We start from the raw sequence: 22,054 nt of genomic DNA, 5'->3' as shown, positions 1-22,054 counted from the left end.
AATTATTTTGATTCCAGGCTGTAAGATAAAAAATAATGGACTATTCCAAAGGGGTAGAATGATTTCTATAGGCACTGTATGCTTTCAAAAGACTTGGAATAAAGCATAATATTCATATATTTTCTTTTTTTTGTCCTTTTTTCACCACTATAAACTTGTGTTAAATGGAACAGGCAGCATAAAGATTCTTCAAATCTTTCTACTTTTGTGTTCCACGGATAAAGTAACAATATACGGAGTAAATAATGACGGAATTACGTTTTAAATGTCTGAACTATTCCTTACGTTTTGTTTCTTGCTTCAATACAAAAAAGTGTTTCCAAAGCACAGATTTAACCAGAAGAATGTGACTTTAGGAATTTCAGCTTGTTGTCATTTGGAGAGGAGGCTGAGGAAGATGAGGAAGTAGTTAATCAAGTCAGCCAGGTAGGCTTTCTAACCAATGGGAATATTCCTCTTGTTGAAATTATTAAGATTCTTTTTTTTAAATGAGCAGTGTTCTACTAAACATGTCCATTCTTGCAGACAATGAAAGGCAAAAGCAAAAGCAGTCATGACCTGCTGAAGGATGATCCCAAGTTAAGCTCCGTCCCAGTGGTTGACAGGTCAGCAGAAAAAAAATGCACAACATAGTTCTGTTTAAACTCCCTTTTCTATTGTAATATCTGATTTATCAAAGAGACTTTGTGCTCCGCATGCTGTGTTGGTTACTTCATGCCAATAAAATCCATATTTCTTATCTAATGTACATGAATGTCTCCGTTCACACAGTATCAGAATAAGGTTGTCAGTTCTCATTACCTTGATTTTAGTGTGATAAAATCACTTACCATGGCCATGTAAAGTTATATCCAATACTTCAATTGATTTAATTGTGTCCATTGTGGTAAGACTTTCAAGAGTTATGAAAGTCACCATCTTTTGATATTTACTTTAGTCACTGTTCCAATGGATATAGGCATTATTCATGCTATCTTAAGAAGATGGGTAGTTATTTGTTCATATGAGACTTGCACCTGTTAGTAAATAACTTCTCAATATTAAATGCAAACTGTGTAAATGGAGCTTCTTAGTGAATCAAATTAATGCAATTGTGAATTAAAGTCTTTTGTGTTTGCAAACAGAGACAAAAGCGCCAGAGAGGATTCTGAGGTATGTGATCTTTTGTTTGTGTTATCCATTATGTGATTTCTCTTCCACTGTGTTAAAAAGTGTGTCTGTGATCCATTACAGGATGATGATGATGACATTGAAGAGGAAGAAGCTGATCGTGAATCAGAGAAGGAAAAGGTCAGAGAGTATATCTCCAAAAAACTGAAGAAAGATAAAGCAGAGGAAGAGACTGAGAAGAGCCAAGAAGTGAAGAAGACCTCTCGCAGGTATGACTCCTGTTCTCTTCTGATGTTGGGATTTGACTGTCCTAAATAGGTTCAATGCAACAGGTTTCCAGTGTTTTCCAAAACAGAAATAAAATAAAAAATCACAAATAATAATTTCAGACAAAAATATTTTAAGCCAAAAATATTACCATATTTTCATATAATTCGAAATGTATATTTATCACAATATAATTTTCATACCATTAATGGGGCAGGAAATCCATTCCACAGTGACAAGAAAAAGTATGTGAACCGTTTTGTGAACAATTAGCTGGTTTTCTGCATTAATTGGTCATAAAATTCAATCTCATCTTCATCAAAGTCAAGACAAACACAATGTAAATAAGATACTTTTTTCATGTCTTTATTGAATACATCCCATTAAACATTAACAGTGTTGTGGAAACAGTAAGTGAACCCTTGGATTTAATAATCCTCCTTTGGCAGCAATAACCTCAACCAAGCATTTCTGGTAGCTGCAGATTAGATCTGCACAACGTTCAGAAGGAATTTTGGACCGTTCTCACTTACAGATCTGCATCAGCTCAGCCATATTCTTAGGATATCTGGTGTGAAAGGCTCTCTTGAGGTCATTCCAAAGCACCTCTATTGGGTTAAGGTCTTGGCTCTGACTGGGCAAATGCAAAAGATGGATTTTCTTTTTTTTAAGCCATTCTGCAGTGAATTTACTTAAAAGTTTAGGGTCATTGTCCTGCTGCATCACCCAACTTCTACTGAGCTTTAGCTGTCAAACAGCCACCCTGACATTATCCTATAGGATATCTTGATAAACATGGGAATACATTTTCTCCTCCATGATGGCAAGTGGTCCCGGCCCCAAAGCAGCCCCAAATCATGATGCTCCCTCCACTGTACTTCACCGTTGGTATGATGTATTCATGTTGGTATGTGGTGCCCTTTTTACACCATATGTAGTGCTGCGAGTGTCAAGAAGGTTTTTGGCAAACTTCAGACGCACAGCAAAGTTTTTATTGGAAAGTAGCATATTCCTTCATGGTGTCCTTCCATGGACACTATGCCTGTTTAATGTTTTTCATATAGTAGACTCAGATGTTAACCAGTTCCAAAGATTCCTTCATGTTTTTAGCTGTCACTCTATGGTACTTTTTACATCATTGAGCACTCGTCGTGTGCTCTTTGAATCATCTTGGGCTGACAGACACTTCTAGAGAGAGTAGTCCTAAATCGTCTCCATTTATATACATTTTGTCTAACTGCAGACCAATGAATGTATAAGCTGTTCGCGATAACTTTGTAAATCTTTCCAGCTTTATGCAAAGCAACAATTCTTGATCATAGGTCTTCTGAGATCTCTTTTTGCAAGGCATGGAAGTGCAATAAAACATGCTCTTCATTACAGAAGTGCAATAAACATGCTCTTTTTTTTTCTTTCTTCTACTTAATGAAGTAATGGCCAAACCCAATGAGCCTCACCACTTTGATTGACAGCGAGCAAAATGCAAAAAAGACTGTAGTATATTAAACAAGCGTGGTGTTTGGCTACAAGAACTGTATCCCTCCTGACTCGTGTCCGCTTTTGTTGAAATCATTAGCATAGGGGTTCACATACTTTTTCCATCCTACACTTTGAATGTTTGAATGATGTATTCAGTACCTACAAGAACAGTACACTAATTTGTGTGTCATTTGTTGAATCCGATCGTGTTTGTTAATTATTTTAGCTTTAATAAAGTTGGTTGCTTGACCACTTTTAATTTTCCAAATTGTTTGAGTGATTACCTCTATGTATTTGTGTTGCAAAACCACCAGTTTTATTATTTTACTTGGTTTAAACATGACAGCCATTTTTTTTTGTCATGGTACACAACAAATTTTGCTTGTACAGCTGTTTACGGAAACCTCAATATCTCTGCTTAGGATGGTCCTTGCTCCTTGGAACAAAACTGACCTCTAGAGCACATTACATGTTACATGTACATATTTAAACATATTGCACATTCTTGTTCCTTGGACTTAGAACTGAAGTCATAATATAATGCTCAAGATTGCTCAAGTTCCACTTTTAGGGTCAATTTAAAATGTGATCGGTTTGAGTCTCAAGTCTTAATAGTAGCATTCTGCTGTAAAAAGAAATATTTTGAGATTCCTCTGATTACAGAGCTAGGGCTAGTTCAAATCTGTGGAAAAGCCTACTTTATTCATGCATTTTGAGAAATGAACAGATGTAATATATGCATAACATATAACAAAAATGAACAGTATTTTACATGTTTACATGTGCAAGTTTTATTAGAAGCTGTGAGATTTCCTCACACAGTCTCTCTGAAATGTTGTTGGCTGATCCGGTGACAGTAGTCAATTTGGCAGGTGTCAGTTGTCTGAGAACATTGTTATTTCTGTGAAAATTTCAGATTCCTATCTGGTCCCCCACCAGAGATATTCAACCCAAAAGTGAGGGGAATTAAAAGCAAATGCACTTTCTCACCCCATCAAATAAATAAATAAGAGAAGTCTCAAACCTGAAATGTACACTATGCTTACCTAGGTACCCCCCTTAAAAAAATGAAGACTGAGACTCAAACCCATCCCATTATAAATTGACCCTTAAAGTGGAACTTTGAGCAATCTTGAGCATTAAATTAGGACTAAAGTTCTAAGCCTAAGTAACAGGAATGTTCAACATGTAATGTGCTCTAGAGATCAGTTTTGTTCCAAGGAGCTAGGACCATCTTGAGCGGATATTGAAGTTTCCGTAAACAGCTGTATAACCAAAATTTGTCATGTGCTATGACACAAAGATGGCCGTCGTGTTTAAACCAAGTAAAATAAATATAAAAACAGGTGGTTTTGCAATACCAATACATAGACGAAATCGCTAAAAATAAAAAAAATTATAGGAAAATGAAAAATGGTCAAGAAACCTGTATTAGACCACAGATTGGCCACATTCACTTCCTTTGTGAGTGCCTCAATGTGACCTCCATTTTGTTAATGGATGTTGAAAATTTTTTGTGGTAATCAAATTATGCCATAAATGTTGTCTTTTTGAGGGTAACTTGTATCGAACCCGAAATATTCCTTTAAATAATTACTTAAAAACCTGAAGCAATGTTTAATTAATTGAAAAATATTAAAAGACTAAATGTCATGGTTTTAATTTGGTAATATGTTAATATTTAACTTTCAAAATAATAGAGTACCTTCATTAGCTTATTAGTTTTTGCTGTGGCATCAAATTTGGTAAAAAGAATGATTAATTTCACTGGTTTGGGTATCTACTTTTTTTATTTTATTTTTTTGTGCTATTGTGACAAACCAAGTGTAATCCTGTGTTGAAGGTGCTGTGGTTTACTTGCAACCAGTTTCTTCTGTAGAAAATGTATTTTGGTGCTATAAATTGCACTTTCATTTAAAACAAATATAAGCAAATCTCTTTACATTTGAAACCGTCCTGTACATATTGTTGAAAGTGTAGTTTAAGCAGTGTCCAGCAGAAGGCATTATTGGTCTATAAAAATATCACATGCTCTTTCTACGGACAAGGGTGTTCAACTTTGGATTTGTGCTGTATCCTTAAAGTAATACCTTATGGTGCTTTTACCTGCCTAACAGTGATGTGCACTGTTTTCTGAGTGATAGATGTCTTTACTGAGTTTGTCGAATGTAGTGCTTTTATTCAAATGACTTCTGGATCACCAGTGTTGACATACACTTTTCATAAATGTTTTCTTTTTGAAAAAGATTTTTAAAATGTGATGCCTGTATGGTATTGATTTGAAATTCATTTTCTTATTTTATTGGTTGATTTAAAGGTCGTATTATGTCTTACGTTTTAGCAATCTCGTACAAATGAGTTATCATGAGACTTTTTTTAGCATGTCTGTAAGAGAAACTGTGAATCTGTGGGTTCTGAGTAAATTGCTGTCATGCATAATTGAAATCAAATATTATTAGGTCTGTCAACTGATTAAAGTGTTTTTGGGTGCTTTTGTACAATGACAATATAAAGTCCAGTTATTAAATTATTTAAGTAAAAAACAATGTCTACATATCATCATACTATCATTCTCACGCAGTATAAATGGGTCTTTACACATTCGTCAGTCTGTCCGAGGTATTTATTATCAGGGCTTTTCAAAGGACGCGTCCATGTAAACTTGCGTCAGATGGAAGCTTTTAGAGCGTCAAACTGTGGTTACGTCGCATCATAACCACAGCATTATTGGATTGCTGTGTCCAGTTAAATGTAGTCTGAAACTTAGAAAACAAGTCTCAAGACCCCTGCATTAACGTTGCGCTCCATCCAGCTGTTTTTGAACGCAAGATCGTCTGCTATCTGTAAGTCTGGCTTGTTGCCTGTACAGCAGCATTTTGCCTGGGAAGCTGGAGTTGCACTTACTGCACCCTGCTGACTGAAGGCGGCCGCACACTGGACGAGAAGCACCATGCCGCATCTCGATTAGGATACGGCACATGTATCAAACACAGGACACGTCGATGCTGTAACAAGTTATCAAGGTTTTTCCCTTCAAGAATGATCAAGGCTAGAGTATATAATCTATGTCCTTTGATAATGATTTGGGTAGAATTTAATGGAAAATATGGGGGGTTGCTATCCATGGCGTGGCAGCAATTTGTGTGGTACTTCAAGCTTGAGTTCCGATGGTAGGATAATTACGTTCCGGGGACGTGGTTAATTGTTTAATGCATTTGTTTTTATATATATAATTTATCATGCTGAATTACCACATTAAATTGACATCCTAAATATTGATATATGATTGTATCAGCACAGCCTTGTTGAGCAGAACTTTTAAGCAAATTAGAAGAGACATGAACTTGATGACTACAAATGGGAATGCCTACAGTAAACTGCTGCCTGATACAGATGTTTATTGCAATTGAGTAGAAATGCCTACCAACACCTTGCTGAAAACAACTATATTAAAGTTTCTCCTCTAAAATGAGCCAGATTACCATCATAACTGCCAGGCTGGGAGACCAGCTAAAACCAGCCAACCAGAAGTCAATGCAAGTCAAGATTTGTCTCACCTGTTATTATCCACCAGGTGAAAATCTTAGATCTGATTGATTAGGAAGTCAAAGCACACCTTCTTAACAAACCACATTATTTATGATATTATTCATAGTTGACTATGTATGGATAGGTGTTTGTTCAAATTCCTAACACCAAGTATGAGCATAAGTTATGAAATCAAACATCCCTTATATCTTTTCATGCCTCTGAATTTTAGTGCCTTACGATAGAGTTCTGTGCATTTGCGCAACAAGTCAAATTCCTTACACGTGCAAAACCACTGGAACAATATGATTTTGATGCGGTTTGATCTTTAAACCCCATTTTTCAAAGCCTCTCCATCATCTGATCCATTGTCACAGTTGCATCTCTGTCTCTTTCATGTGATCCGTGAAATCAGCGCGTGACCTTTGAAAATGAGGGGATTAAAGGATTCATAACCTCACCACTGACTGAGGCGCTAAACTCCGAGAGCCCTTCCCTGTATGGCCCCCCTTTCTGAAAGCACACCTGCCTTATCTCAACATCGGTCGTTATGTGTCTGGATAATTTTCCGATCATAATAAACATGCTCTTTTTTTTTCTTTCTTCTACTTAATGAAGTAATGGCCAAACCCAATGAGCCTCGCCACTTTGATTGACAGCGAGCAAAATGCAAAAAAGACTGTAGTATATTAAACAAGTGTGGTGTTTGGCTACAAGAACTGTATCCCAACGCAGTGGTTTGTCTTGGCTTGCAATGAAAGCTTTGGCTGGTAGGTAGAGTGTTGGTGCAAGACAAAGGCAGCATTGTTGCCTTCGAAGGCTCTTTCCCACTAAGGCTTTCAGGAGCTTTTAGGTGAAGGGAGAAGCTTTGCTATCCAGTCACCTGGAAAGGAAGCACAGGCATCATTTTTTTTTTTTTTTTTTTTTAAAAGGGCAAAACTTTTTTACCAAAACACTAATTTGTGTCATTTTTGATGGTATTTTTTCACCATGCCCCCATAAATTTTTGATCCTGCTATGGATCGGTGTCCACTGCTTTAGATATTATTTCTCTTTCTCCTTTTTTTTATTTTTTTTTATTTTTTTATAAATCAACAAAAGAAGGCTTACAATATTCCTTTATTGAAAATAATTTTTTTTTTTCCAAAGTGCCACTGAAAAATGGCAAAGTATGACAAACAAATGCTTTAAATTTGATTTAATATATTTAAATATGCTTTGCGAAGTGTAACATTTATTCAGTAAACACCAATGCAAATGTAGTTTGCCTTGCCATTTACCAAACTGTATTGTTTAACTTTTGTTTACCAAGTTTGTTTACCAAGTTCATACTCCTCATTGACTTTAAAATAAATTCTTCACAATTATTCTGAATTCATAATATGTGCACCATATAAAGACTAATCCATTCAAGTTTGCTAAAATGTTGTCATACAAATGCGTAAATCTTAAAAATAGGCTGGATTTTTTGGAGCGTACAATCAAACTTGTTTTTTTATGGTAGCAGCAATAAATGGACACTCTAAAAAATTATATTTCCGGAGGCTGCGGATTAGACCTGCACAATGTTCACAAGGAATTTTAGATCATTCTTCCACAGCACTTGGTTCACATACTTTGCCACTGTCTCTTGAATTAACAATGAACAATGATTTTTACCACATTTATTAATCTTCAGCATTGTACTTTTCTATTTTTTGTATATTCTGAAATATATTACTTACAATTACATTTCGAAAGTAACTTAAAAATAACTAGTAATGTGGTAGTGTACTTTTTCAATGGGTTGGTAATTGGTAAAGTCAGAAATCTGATATTTTAGAGGAATAATTTGTGTTATTGATTGCCAATTTTGTGATTAAGTAATTTAACACTGATGTTGTTTAATGTTAAAGGAGACCTATTCTACCCCTTTTTTACAAGATGTAATTTAAGACTCAGAGAATGTTAATGTTCCGAGAATGTGTCTGTGAAGTTTCATCTCAAAATACCCCACGCATAATTTATTATACAATGTTATAAATGCCGTAGTTCAGCCATATATATATATATATATATATATATATGTATATGTATGTGTAATACGTATATCTGGTCTCCGTGAATACAATCAGAGACAATGGTATCTTAAGCTGCATTAGCCGTGGAATCAGCTAACAAGCACATTCGTAAAGGCGATTTGCAAACATTCACAAAATATAAAGGGTGATACTTACATCTTCAGGATATAAAGCTGGAACACGAACAGCAGGTACTGATCCATGCTTGAGAATAAAACGTTGGGCAAATCCTGATTTATATTGACACTCATTCACAAATAGTCCAGTGTAAAATGATTTGTACAAACATGCAAAATGTTTTGTATGTTTTGGGGCACATTTCCTTCCAAAACAAAACTTGTTCACTGCGTCTTCAGTGGCTCTGATACCGGGAGTACGTGAAGACTCTTATGTTCACTTTTACAGCTAACAACAGAACACTTATGACGCTTACGAAGGGGAGACATTATTCTTCTCACTGTATCTGCTCCAGCGTGGAAAAAAATGGCGGACTGTGTGTAGATCACTCATATTGTTCATTGTTTGTTCATGTTAGTTCTTAATGCTTTAACATTAACATATACAATTTTTATGTAAAATTTTTTGGTATATGTAGAAATGAACATTAGTCGTGATTAATAAATGCTGTTGAAGTATTGTTCATTGTTAGTCCATGTCAACTAATTGCATTAACTAATGTTAACGAATACGGCCATATTGTAGTCTTACCACTTTCTCCATACAGTATATATCTTTGGAATTACATGCACTGATGATCCACAAAAGTATTTTTCCCATAAATCTTTTTTCCTTCATAGGCTTTTCATAAGGGTTCTAAGCCAAGAATCAAACCAACCATCTCCGTGTTGAATCACGATAATACAAACTTTGCTGAGACAATGTATTTGAAAATCGAACAAAAAGAAAGTCTTTCATGAGGGAATGAACTTCAATTCCATTGAGCATTGCAAATGGTGTAATGGAGTTACAAACAAGGGAAAAGTTATTGATTATTAGTACAAAAACAATTTGTAAATATTTTGGCAAAATATTCAGATATTTACAAATATATTTATATATATATATATAAGTGGTTTGAGAGTATGGGAAGACTCGATTGCGTCTGTCACAGTGCATCATAGAAGTGGGCAGTCGCTGCAGAGCTTGTTTAGAGGGATTTGTTGGCCGTGATTCTCTAATTGATAGAGCTTTTTTGTTCAGGCTTTATGAGTAGTGAAGTTCTTCATCAGAGATTCCATTATAAACATGATTTCAACATGAAGTTGCAATATCACTGACTGATGGCTTCAACGGAAGCATATGCCATTTATTAATAACCTCAGAGCTCAACTTATGTGAGTTCTGATATTGATAATGTTTAGCCTCTTTATTTCAATATAAGAAGTAAACACTTACTGATATTAGTATCACTGACTGTGAGGTGGCATTAATGAAAAAAACAGCTTGCCTGGTAGCTGCCACTTACACAAAGCCAGACAGGACATTACGAAGGAGACAAAGTGCTTCCAAATGGGGCAGGGATATAGCCATATGCTCTTAAGATTTTCACTTTAAACTTGAGTGATATACCACAGCTGCAATTCTAGAGTGAAAACTGGGACACCTCGGGCAAAATGAACCAACAAACAACTACCTTGCCATTGCTTTTTCCTGCAGCCCACAAAAGGAGACATTTTGAATAAATATTCTAGTCGTCTTTTCAAAACAACGGCAGTGGAAAGTGATTCACTTTAATGCTTCAAAAAGGACGTTAAAATATTATTAAAAGTACACTCAGTAATTTATTCCTCATTACAAAATTACATTAATTATAATTTTGTTATATATGTTGGAAATGATGACCACTTACATTAAAATGAAGACTCCAGTTATATCAGTAACTAGTTTTTTTTATGCATTTTTTTTAGCTAAAAAAATAACTCCAAAAACGGTTTTTGAGTGAACATGTGAACCCCTGCTACCCGTATCCACCAAACCACTTGAAAATCTCATGTGGACCTTTTGAACTGGACCATAACGCAAGATTTCACCAGACTTTTTGAGGTTAAATTCCTTCAAGTTCTGCACAAAAGAAACAACTCTAAGGCAGACCAAACAGCATTTTTGCACCAAAGATGACTTCTTTTGGGTGCTGAGTCACAGTTTCTAATTGACCGCACCTGTCTGTTGTCATGTGTCATAATCCAACACTCTATCGGCCTCTCAGGAAAAGGTCACCTGGATCAATAAAGCACTGGCCCTTTTTGTGTGGAGGCTAAAGGAGATTGTCTAATGCTTTGCAGCTGTGCTGCGGATCTGCAGATTTATGGGTGTCCAGCCCACTGTTGCATGTCAATCCTGAATGGGGCAGTCACAGGGAGAGTCAAACTCTTGATGTCTAGCAGAGCTAAGAAGTGATGCGTTATTAATGAGTTATTCTCCATTTTAATTTAACAATAGATATTGTGTTGTGGAGGGGCAAAATCTAGAATCTGCCTAACAGCACCCTGGCCACCACCAACTACACCTTACCAAAAGCATAGGAATGCACTAACAACCAGTCAGAACACCTAAGCTTTTGCATAGCAAAAATGCTTAAAACATCTATTTGTGTTTAAAGAATAATAAAAGCAGTTGTGTGATAAAACTCATGCAACATTACTGCTAGTTTTTGTGATTAAATCAGAATTGGGTGTTGGATTTAAAATTATATTTTTTTCATATCAAACCAAGATAATTATATAGTTTAGTCATTTTCAGCAGTGTCTGCACATTGCATTAAAATAATTTAAGACCTAGAAAAATAGATTTGGCTCTCATACTTGTTTGGTTTAACACCTTTTGGCATTTAGAGCCATTTTTTAGTCTGGTGCTGAAGTAATCTTATTCTAGTTATCTGTGACAAAATAATCTGTTCTTACTTATTATTAGTCAAATGTACAGTTTAAGCAGCATTGTCTAATCTAAAGAAGTACTTTTAGGAGTGGATAATACCCACAAATGAAGTATAATTACACTTCCAGCAAGTGTTTAACTTCACATTCTTGTGGTTTAGGGCTTTAGTTGTGGTAAAATTTGTTAATTTGCAAGCAAACTAGTGGTCTTGTTGGTCCTGTGCCTTTTACTTTATTTTGATCATTGAGGGCACAGTGCTGTGGGAAAATATATTTAGATGAATATTCTGGTTACGACTGTAACCCTGGTTTACTGAAGGGGGAAGCGAGATGCTGCATCAGTAGCTGACGCTATGGAAACTCCTCCCAGAAGTGACTATCTCTGAAGCCCTTTAGAATCATGGCAATCTATTTGAAGATGGTGCTTGACACTCTGTTCCTGATGCGCGGATCATCTTGAGCATTTAAACCAGAGCACAGAGCCATTTCATCACAATTTTTCTACTTCAGGAAGGTCCCTTAACTGTAAGAAATCAGTAGTATGGCGAGCGTATGCAGTGTCTCATTCCTTTTTTTTTGGGAACCAGGGTTACAGTCGTAACCAGAACATTCCTTTTTAAAGTCATTCTCTTCAGCAATGTGTCAGTAGATGACGCTATGGGAAAATGTGTATTAACGCACCGTGCTACAGAATCACACCTACAAGGGATTGCCTATTAGCCATTAGGGTAGTTAAGAAGACGTTGACGTATTCTCCCCTTCCATTTGAACAATATAAAAAGAGAGAAACTCAATATTCATGTTAAGACCAACAGCCAGAACACAATGATTCTGTGAACATTGAGAAATAAGCTCTCCTTCGCAGCAAGGATCTTGGAGGAGAGACAGGAAACATCTAAGTTATAAAACCTGGCAAAGTTGTTGGTGTTGGGGGTCCTGCAGGGGCACACAGTTCACCCAAGTCCAGGAGGAGGCCATGCTCCTGGTAGAGTTGGCCTTAATACCCATGGGACACTTCATGTCTTGCAAATCATAAGCGAGTGCAATGGCTTCAACAATCCAGTGAGTCTATGCTTGGTGACGGCCAAACCTTTTGAACTGCCTTCAAAGCAGACAAATATCTGAGCCTGTATTGACTCATATGTTCAATGAACATGCATAGCACCCACACAGGGCAGTGCATATGCAGTCTCTGTGCCTTTTCCGATTAAAACGGAGAAAGAGAGAAAGCATGCAACATCCAACAGCTCTACCAGCTCCAGGAACCACATGTGGTTAGGACACTCTGGCACAACTAACAGCACGGTTTCCCTGTCTTCCCAAATTTGCACAGCAGTTGCAGTAACAAACAGGAAGCAACACATACTTGTTTCACTGGCCATTTGAAAGCTTGGGCGTCCAAGCCGTGTGGAGTCATTGAGTACCATAGGAGACAAACAGAAAAACAGGTCCACCTAGGCTCCCTTAATACCTCCCGAATCCTCAAAGCAATCTCCACTCTCCCTTGCTTCCCTAACGTGAGAACATAACTCGTGTTGACTGGAGATTCTTCTTGCACCAGAGGAGAAGCTGGCACGCCAGGTTCAACATTGGACGTGACCGCACATACCCTTGGCAGTTTATGTACACCCCAAGTACTGTGTTGTCTGTCCCTGCAGGACTGACCAAAAAGCCTTGAGAGCTAAGAAGACTGCATGCAGCTCAAGGTGATTTAAAGTGGAACACTGTATTTATGTAGTAATTTGTCTTAAAATCTGGCTTGATCTTCATGCAACTAATAACACTCAAAATATTGTATTGTTCTGTGCACATATTGAATAGATAATTCAAACATTCACAGTGTATGTTGGAAAATGCATGTGAACCCCTAGTCTAATGACATCAACAAAAGCGAAGTAGAGTTAGGATCACTACTTTATTTTAAGAATGTGAAATATCAGAATAATGGTAGAGAGAATTATACATTTCAGCTTTTATTTCTTTCATCACTTTACAAGTGGGTCAGAAGTTTACTTGCACTTTGTTAGTATTTGATAGCATTGCCTTTAAATAGTTAATTTGGGTCAATTGTTTTGGGCGGCCTTCCACAAGCTGCTTACAATAAGTTGCTGAATTTTGGCCCATTCCTCCAGACAGAACTGGTGTAACGGAGTCAGGTTTGTAGGCCTCCTCCATGCTTTTTCAGTTCTGCCCACAAATTTGATCACTGATTGAGGTCAGGCCATTTTGCCACAACTTTGGAGGTATGCTTGGGGTCATTGTCCATTTGGAAGACCCATTTGTGACCAAGCTTTAACTTCCTGTCTGATGTCTTGAGATGTTGCTTCAATATATCCATATAATGTTCCTTCCTCATGATGTCATCTATTTTAAGTGCGCCAGTCCCCCCATGCTTCACTGCTGGGTGTTCTTTGGCGTGCAAGCCTCATCCTTTTACTCCAAACATAGCAATGGTCATTATGTCCAAACAGTTCAATATTTTTTTTTTAATTAGACCAGAGGACATTTCTCCAAAAAGTAAGATCTTTGTCCCCATGTGCACTTGAAATTTACATTTATCCATTTTGGCAGACATTTATGCATTTTGGCAGACGCTTTTATCCAAAGCGACTTACAGTGCACTTATTACAGGGACAATCCCCCCCGGAACAACCTGGAGTTAAGTGCCTTGCTCAAGGACACAATGGTGGTGGCCATGGGGTCCGAACCACCAACCTTCTGATTAACAGCCCTGTGCTTTTAGCCACTACACCACCACTCCAATCTGTAGTCTGGTGCAGTGGCTTCTTCCTTGCTGAGCAGCCTTTCAGGTTATGTCTATATAGGACTTGTTTTACTGTGGATATAGATACTTGTCTACATGTTTCCTCCAGCATTTTCTCAAGGTATTTTGCTGTTTTTCTGGGATTGATTTGCACTTTTCACACCAAACCATGTTCATCTCTAGGAGACAGAATGTGTCTCCTTCCTGAGTGGTATGATGGCTGCGTGATCCCATGGTGTTTATACTTGCATACTATTGTTCGTACAGATAAATGTGGTACATTCAGGCATTTGGAAATTGCTCCCATGGATGAACCAGACTTGTGGAGGTCCACAATTTCTTTTCTGAGGTCTTACCCAGGTGTGTGTAAACTTGACTCCAACTGTATAAAATGCCCACAAACATTTCCAGTTTACTGTTCACAAAAAGCATCTGCTGACAGGACAATGCCTTGCATAAAAAGAGAAGAATTGTTGCATTCCATGAAGCTTTCTTCTGTCCACAGTTAGACAAACTGTCTATAAATGGAGACAAATTAGTACTGTGGCTACTCTCCCTAGAAGTAGCCGTCCAGCCAAGATGACTCTGAGGGCACATCACCGAATGCTCAAGGTAAAAAAAAAAGAACATGTAGCACTATGTATGGCATGAAAAAGGCACCGCAGACATGAAACATGAAATCATCATCCCAGCAGTGAAGTACGGTTAAGGGAACATCAGGATTTGGGGGCTGCTTTGCAGCTTCAGGCCCTAGACTGCTTGGCATCATCAAGAGAAAAATAAATTTCCAAGTTTATCAAGATATTCTACAGCAGGGTTTCCCAAATGGGGATTCGCAAACCTCCGGGGGTTTGTAAGGGAATTCCAGGGGGTTCATGAGAGCGTGCAGAGATTGCGTACAAAAATATGTCCGTCAATTAATGATTTTTAAAAACAGATGATTCCAAATGTTGTCCACTATCTATTAAATAAAAACATTGAGTGTGTCAATTTTCCTTTAAACCAAACTGGTATATATGGCTTTTGTGCAATTTTCTGAGAGAGAGAGAGAGAGAGAGAGAGAGAGAGAGAGAGAGAGAGAGAGAGAGAGAGAGCTCTCATGCAATGGACTGACGGTGAGAAATGGACATTTTAATGCAAAAGTAAATTACTCTCTACTGTCCATAGAAAGTTATGATGTATCAAATATGATGTTTTAAAAGTAAAAACCTTAATTAACCTGCCACTGTTGTCCTGAAAAAAACAATAGGAGACTGCTTTACCACCTCGTCTGTACTGTTAACCGCTTGTTTGATGGTTCACTGTCAACACGACCGGTTGATGGAGGCTTCTGATGGTCCTTATAGGTGTCAATTAGGCAGCTGCCTACTATTTCCGTGCACGGCAGCCAAAAATTTAAATAAGCTAATATATATAATTTCCTAAAAAATGTAAATAGGTTTAATTTCCTAAAAATATTTCTAGAAGGGGGACATTTAAAAAATGGCTATATTTTATCCACATATCAAATGTAGGCTACATACACAAATTGAATGGCATAAATGGATATCATTTTCAGGGAAATAAAAACAATTAAATAAATAAAATAGACCATTAGGCAAAGACCTATTAAAAAAAACAAACAGATCTTTTGACAAGGGGGTGGGTGTGTGTGTAAATCTCTGATTGGGATAGAAATGGCAATGGTGAATTAAATTAAATGTATATATTTTATTAGAAAAGAACAATAGATGTAATAAAGGTTCATTCAAATTTAACCATTATATGAAAAATCAAGTCATTTAGGTCAAAGGGGTTCAGCTGACAAAGTTTGGGAACTCCTGTCCTACAGGATAATGTCAGGGTGGCTGTGTGCCTGTTGAAGCTCAGTAGAAATTGGGTGATGCACCAGGACAATGACTCTGATCATCGAAGTAAATCCATTACAGAATAGCTTAAAAAGAAAATCCACCTTTTTGAGTGGCTCAGTCTGAGCCCAAATCTAACCCAGTAGAAATGTTGTGGAATTAACTTTTATACCAGACATCCTAAGAATATGGCTGAGCTGAAGCCCTTCTGCAAGAAAGAATGGTACAAAATTTCCTTCTAATCATTGTGCAGGTCTAATCCGCAGCTACTGGAAATGCTTTGTTGAAGTTATTGCTGCCAAAGGAGCACCGACCAGTTATTAAATCCTAGGGTTCACTTTTACCACAGCACTGTGAATGTTTAATGGGATGTGTTCAATAAGACATGACAAATGATAAAGTTTGTGTGTTGTTAGCTTAAGCACAATGTGGTTGTCTATACTTGTGACTTGTGCCCCTAATGTATGAGCAAGAGGTCCCCATGCTCACTTGCTTGTGCCTCTGACTGCACTTAAAGCAACCTGTCATTGAGGTAATTGATAACGCTGTTTCACAGACTCCGCAGAGTGAGAACCGTATCGACACATTATGTGAATATGCGAGGGAATTTGTACTGGTATGCAGTTTCCACAAAGGCAAATCTTAAGAATGGCCTGTGATGAGAGGCTCTTTACACATGAAAATATTGGTCTTTCCAGTCAATTGACAGACTAGTGCAGAGGACTGACATGAGACAAAACCTATCTCTGACTAACCATCTTGAGCTGGATAATGGTTCCCAGCTGGAAATACACAGTGTTGAGTGTATTGAAGGCCGCTGAAACGGAAACGTGCGTTCGTGCAGAGCAGGGCAACCAACACTATTTTGACCAACTGGTGGTGCAGCTCAGGAGAAAATGGCACCGGACCCCGAGACGCTGTGTCACCCAACTCTGCATCAGATCCTTTAAACCAAAAGATACTACCAAAGATTGTCTCGAGCCAAGAATGATCAAGCTCACTCAGGGTTGGCCACTCAAGTTGGTGCTTTTCGATCACTAGAGAGAACTCTCATCAAATACCAGTGAACTCATCGGTTGAGTGAGACCAGGCCTAATGTTTCGAAGCTGCGAGCAATATAGCATCTGCATCTTCATAACTGCCAAGTGTGATCACACCATGCGATTGTGGGGAGCAGTTTGTCACTGGCATATTCAATGGGCGAAGACACTTGAAATGGAGGTGGGGGGCAAGCAAAGGCGGATGCAGTGTCGAAGTAACCAACTTAAAGGGAATAACAAATATTACGATTCTGGATCAATAATTCTGGTTATTGTAAAGCCTATGCAGAATAAACCATTACAGATAAGTGCCAAGGAGAGTGCAACTGCTGTGGCATATATGCCACAAATGGCTTATGCTTAACCGTGGCAAACAAACATACACCGATTTTCTGTAGAACTATTCCTTTAATTTGGCAAATGCTTTTTCGATGTATTTTCGGAAAGAAATGGGGTGCCTTGAGAATCGCTTCGTAATCATGCCTCCCTTAATTGAAATCGAATTGTGAGGTGCCTAAAGATTTCCACCTCTAATTTGCACAGGGTTTTTGGAGTTAAAATTTGTACTCTGTGCCAATTATGCTACATGTGTTTGGCCACCACATCACTGGATCCATACATTTTTCAACTTTTGTCATCAATATTTATTTTGGAACTTTCAGTGATTCAATGAAAGTCTGAAAATCAGTACTGAGAGAGACTCCAGAAATGGCATTTCCACTCTTGCAAAACGTGAGCAGCTGCTCTGCGTCTGTTTTGGAAAAACTGATCAAAAGGCACTTTCCATGAATAGAGACCACTTTGGTGTCCCATTACTTTTTTTTAAAAAAAAAATTATTATTTTTTTTTTTTGTGCATTAGAGGTACTTAATTGGGGTGAGGGGGTTAAGATTGGGTCTTAACCCTCTGGACTGTATCCAGTTAATATCATACTGTCATAATTTTGACAATTTCTTGAATTAATATTCAATTCAACTATTTTTAAAGCTGAAGTGTGCAATTTCTGTACCACTAGCACCACAAACTAATTGAAAATAAATAAATAAACATTGCTTTCAAGCAGCTTTTCTGAATTCTCCCCAGTCTTCCATCTGCAGATCTATTGTTCTTCAAAACCATTTTAGGGGGATTTTTAGCCCCTGCTCCGGAGATGGTACTTTGGGGGCATATTGGGACTGTGGGAGGTGCTGCAGCATGTGATTGGTCAAACATATGACACTCATAGCTTTGAGAAACACAAGAAATATGCAGCAACCATTAGTAAAATACGTTTTTCCTACTACTCAGAGGATTGTGCTAATTTTAGAATTCCCTTAACAGAAAAAAATTATCCAAAAAGGATCACCCTTTTCACATATTTGATCTATCAAACAGATAGATCAGCCCGCCCCAAACTCACAGCATTGGTTGAGTCAAAAGCTGGGTTTCAATTCACTAATATTAATGGAAATCTTAGGATATTGCTTAAAAGATGCTAGATGGAATCATGCTAGCAAGCATGAAGTTCAACATTGTTCGCTCTAAACCGCAAGTTGAGATTTATTACATTTTATTACTTTTTTTTTCTCTCGCCAATTTCCCTCTAAGTGGCGATTTGTTCTTTGAAACACGTGGGATGGAAACGCTGCTTTATTCACATTATTTTTGTGATATTCAGATTTTTCTGGGGCTTACTTATAATTGTCTTTACATTATAAGCTGGGATCTGAGAAAGCATTTTAACATCAAAAAAGTATTCATTTAAATGTTCACGAAAACGATGAAACGCAATAACGCGTCCTGTGAGAACACCTGGATGGATTGATAAACTTCATTGGTAAATGGATTGCTGTGGATCTTAGGTCATTGGTAGATTTATACTAATGATATGGAAATTAACCAAATAATATATTGACTTCTAAAACTACTTTTTGTATTGTCTAATCAAAGCTTGACTCCTTTGCCACAATAATGTAATGGCATTGAATTATCGGAATTATTTACTATATAGAATATTTATAACTATATTGATTTCTAATTTAATTTTGGGTGTCTTTTCCAGCAAATATTGATTTGCAACTAATTTGATTAATCGGCACATGTAATTAATTCAATTAAAATTTGTATTGATTTTTAGATACATTTTTATTAAATAAATTATATTTAAACTTGATGTGTATTTAATGTTTGTTGGTAGAAAATAGTCACACAAATTAGGGTTATAAACCGTATTTACAGGGTTTATTTAGGGTTTTAAACGATCCTTAATTTTGGTAACAGGGTTGTAAAAATGGCAAACCATGTATGAAAAAAATAAAACTACTTACACAATATGGAGTTTGTGCTCCTGATCAACTCCTTGCACATTTGCTGAAGAAAAAAGAAAAGCATTTTAGACCCTATTTTGCACCATATTCAAGGAAAGTGGCGAAAACTGTCTACTCAAAGTCTTTGGACTGCAACAGCAGGCTTGTGGATGGGTAAGAGTTAAATGTTCTCGTTCTGATTCATGAGAAACATTGGTCCGTGGCCAGTCACTTTGTGTGCTTGCTTTATGAAAAGTAAATCATCCAGAGCTCCCCGGGTTTCGCTTATTTAAATTGTCTGAATGAGCGACAATCGCTGGCTGGTCTGCAGAGCATTGAGTGACAAAAAGTCTTTCCTCCACTCCTCAGATGTTAAATATATGCGTCAGGTCTCGTCCAGCTCTTCATCACCAAATACTCTCGTCTGATTTTTGAACTGACACTCTCCTCCCCGCTGGCGGCAGGAGAGACTTAGGTGAATGGCAGTCATTGTGCTGGCGATGGGAGTCTGTCTGTGCCCCCTGCCTGTTGAAGCTGCGAGACAGTGGGCACACTTTGGCTCATCTTCAAAGCACTCACTCATTAATAAACTCTCATCCCCTCACAGGACACTTTATCACACTGTTCTTTTCTTTTCTTGAGTTAACAAATACCTTTTATCTCGCTCTGCTGTCTTACAAGGTCATATTGCACAGCTCAGCTATTTTTATACAGTCTGCCACAATTCAGCCTTGTGCAGTTTATTAATAGCTCTGCTATTGCAGTCAAATTGCTTATTTTTCTACATGTCGGGATCACAATTGCTTTGTCTGTTTATACAAATGACTTTCCACGGCTGCGTTTTTTTTCTTTTTCTTTTTTTCTCCCCCTTTCTCCTCAATTTGGAATGTCCAAATCCCACTGCTTACTACGCCCTCGTGGTGGCATGGTTACCTCAATCCGGGTGGCTGAGGACAAGTCCGCTTCTTAGATAGTCAATCAGCGCATCTTATCACGTGGATCGCTGTGCATGACACCGCGGAGACTGTCAGCATGTGGAGGCTCATGCTATTCTCCGCGATCCACGCGCCCTATTGAGAGGGAGAACCACTTAATCGCGACCATGAGGTGGTTATCCCATGTGACTCTACCCTCCCTAGCAACCGGGCCAATTTTGTTGCTTAGGGACCTGGCTGGAGTCACTCAGCACGCCCTGGATTCGAACTCACGAGTCCAGGGGTGGTAGTCAGCATCAAACTTGCTGAGCTACCCAGGCCCCCCTTTGGCTGCTGTTTTATGTTTTAATTTGGGGTCCCAAGCAGCGAAAGCAGATACTTTCTTTAAAACCTGTATATGAGCATAATATGGGCTTTTTAAAAGAGTAATTCGGCCAAAAATGTTAATCCTTTACTGACACTCATGTCATTCCAAACCTGTATGACTTCCTTTCTTCTGTGGAACACAAAATGAGATGTTTAAATGAATATTCCGGACCATCTTTTCAATACAATTGATGGTAAGGTATCTTAAAAGTAAGCAGAATGTTAGCCCCATTCACTTCCATTGTATGGAAAAAATATGCAAAAAAAGTGAATGGTGACTGAGGCTAACATTCTGTCAAACATTTCCTTTTGTGTTCCACAGAAGAAAGGAAGTCATACAGGTTACAAACAATCTTCATTTTTGGGTGAACTATCCCTTTATTTTTTAAGTCCCAAACAATGTGATCCTTTGCTGATTAAACAACAATGGTGGACTCCACCTGAGGAACAAAATTATATTCAGAGGAATTTGTTGATCCCTGAGGAGTAAATTAGCAGGTGTTGCTCTCTCCCTTTGCATTTTTCTCTGCTTTCTCCACTCTTACTGGCAATCTGGTTGAGGGGCCCATTGTATTGCTGTTGCCTAGGATATGTTTCTCTTGTTTGGTAAATGGTAGCGTGTCAAGGCAAGCAAAATTATCACTTAGTTGGAGGTATTTCCCCACATGGCATGCTCGTTTCCGACCAAGGGTCAATGTGTACCTTTTAATTGTTAACTTGTCACACTTGTGGTATCTTTATGTCTTGCTGAAATGTTTCTTTGTTCATTCAAACACAATAGGTGTTCTTAAAGGAGTAGTTCACCCAAAAAAATTATAGTTCTGTTGTCATTTATTCATCCTCGTGTCATTTCATACCTGTATGACTTGCTCTCTTATGCAGAACAAAAAAGGAGAATTTTTCATGAGCGTTGCAGTCCATCTTTTCAATACAATGGTAGTGGATAGTAGAGGTTGACCAATACTGTTTGTTTTTTTTTTTTAATGGTCGTTGCCGATATCCAGAGAGCCGTGTTGCCCATAGTTAGTTCTAAAGCCGAGATGTCATACAATTTAATATAATAGTAAATTACATGTGTATAAATAATAGTTAAAAAAAACTTTTATTTTGCATTATATTTACTCACACAAAACTTAAACTTTGCAAAAAATTGTTATAAAAAAAACTTCAAAAATATGATTGTGTGTTTAAGATTGCGGATAGCAGTTCCTCATAGTTTCTGTTTGGTCTTCCCATTTTAGTAATTGTTTGCACATAAATGAATTGTAATAAATTAAGAAGGAAATAACAACAGTGACCGCGACCCGACTTCGGATAAGCGGTTGAAGATGGATGGAGATGGATGGATGGATAACAACAGTGCACACAGTAGTCCAGCAACCACGGACAAAATGTGTGCATTAGGAATTGCAAAAAAACAAATTGTACAAGTGCACAGTGAAAATTACATTTACTTATAGCGCACTTGAAGCGCGTTTATTTTGACGTTCCTTTGTCGCT

General features: G+C 37.6%; 1 protein-coding gene across 1 annotated transcript in view; it reads left to right on the top strand.

The window, feature by feature from the left end:
* Window positions 1-22,054, top strand: part of cwc27 (CWC27 spliceosome associated cyclophilin) — a 65,291-nt gene that overhangs the window by 8,208 nt on the left and 35,029 nt on the right. The window contains exons 7-10 of the mRNA XM_052118010.1: window positions 357-426; window positions 526-605; window positions 1,125-1,152; window positions 1,234-1,379. Coding sequence (XP_051973970.1) covers window positions 357-426; window positions 526-605; window positions 1,125-1,152; window positions 1,234-1,379 — 324 coding nt within the window. The remainder of the gene's footprint in view (window positions 1-356; window positions 427-525; window positions 606-1,124; window positions 1,153-1,233; window positions 1,380-22,054) is intronic.

This window comes from Xyrauchen texanus, chromosome 44 (assembly GCF_025860055.1).
Source record: "Xyrauchen texanus isolate HMW12.3.18 chromosome 44, RBS_HiC_50CHRs, whole genome shotgun sequence".
NCBI lineage: Eukaryota > Metazoa > Chordata > Actinopteri > Cypriniformes > Catostomidae > Xyrauchen > Xyrauchen texanus.
Note: the sequence above shows the minus strand (reverse complement) of the source record. Positions and strands in the feature narration are given on the sequence as shown.